The sequence below is a fragment of the Myotis davidii genome, unplaced genomic scaffold (assembly GCF_000327345.1).
Source record: "Myotis davidii unplaced genomic scaffold, ASM32734v1 scaffold358, whole genome shotgun sequence".
Lineage (NCBI taxonomy): Eukaryota > Metazoa > Chordata > Mammalia > Chiroptera > Vespertilionidae > Myotis > Myotis davidii.
The window spans coordinates 246,705-247,704 of record NW_006290768.1 but is presented as its reverse complement, the minus strand read 5'-3'; the positions used below and the strand labels follow the sequence as shown (position 1 = coordinate 247,704).

The 1,000-nt window shown below is 68.5% G+C and overlaps 1 protein-coding gene across 1 annotated transcript in view; it reads right to left on the bottom strand.

Annotated features, from left to right (window-relative positions):
• Nucleotides 1-1,000, bottom strand: part of SHANK1 (SH3 and multiple ankyrin repeat domains 1) — a 52,197-nt gene that overhangs the window by 27,178 nt on the left and 24,019 nt on the right. The window contains exon 12 of the mRNA XM_015563995.1: nt 157-256. Coding sequence (XP_015419481.1) covers nt 157-256 — 100 coding nt within the window. The remainder of the gene's footprint in view (nt 1-156; nt 257-1,000) is intronic.

Genomic DNA, 1,000 nt, shown 5'->3' with positions numbered 1-1,000 from the left:
GCGTGGGGGGGAAGGGCAGGCACTTCCGGTCTGGGCCCCCCCTCACCCCCTCTCCCTCCAGAGCCCTCCCGCGCAGGTGCAGAGCGAGGGAGAGCGGGAGAGGGACACGCAACGCGCACAAGATGCCTCGAGCCCCGCGTGCAGGGACGCGCTGACCGAGCCCACTTCCAGGGCAGGGACCCCGCGGTGAGAGAGGCCCCGGGAGGGGGCACGCAGCCCCCCGCCACAGGCGACATACCGAGCACCCCAATACAGTCTGCGAGGGCCGGGAAGGGAAGGTCAGGACATTCAGACCGGGCCCCAAGGCCGAGAGACAACCCTCCCCCAAGAACCCCAGGCGGAGGGGTGCACACACCTCCCCTCCCTGGGACACACGGGGGAGGAGTGAGGGCGCACAGGCCACAGGCCACAGGGGGGCCGGACCCCCAGCTCCTGCGGGATGCAAGACGCACACACGGGACGGGGACAGGCCGCCACAGAAAGGGTCAGGCAGGGCAGGGCAGGCAGGAGGCTCGGACACACCACACACACCCCGCAGCGCATTCCAGGGGCACAGGAAGTGGAGAAGGGGGGGGGAGGGGAAGTTCTGGACAGGACAGTTGAGGGCCAGAGGGACCACCCCCATCGGGCAGGTGGAGCCAGCGGCCCCCGGACCAAGGCCAAGGAGAGGCCCAGGGAGACAGTGATGGAGACAAGAAGCAGAGGCTGACGGGAGCCTGGGGGAGGGGAGGACCTCCATACTCACCCGGTGCCCAGAGCCGGACACGTGCCAGGCGAAGACGCACAACGGTCAAGCGCCTCTGACACTTGGGGCGCAGGGTGGCAACCCAGCCCCACCCTGTCTCCCCACATTGTCATTCCTCCTCCTCCCCACCCCACCCCATCCCCACTGGCAGGACACAGACACGGAGGTTTGGACACATTTAATGGGAGGATGCTACGAACAAGGAGACCCTTCCCTGATGGGGGGGAGGGGTGGGGGAGAGGCAGGGGAGGGTGT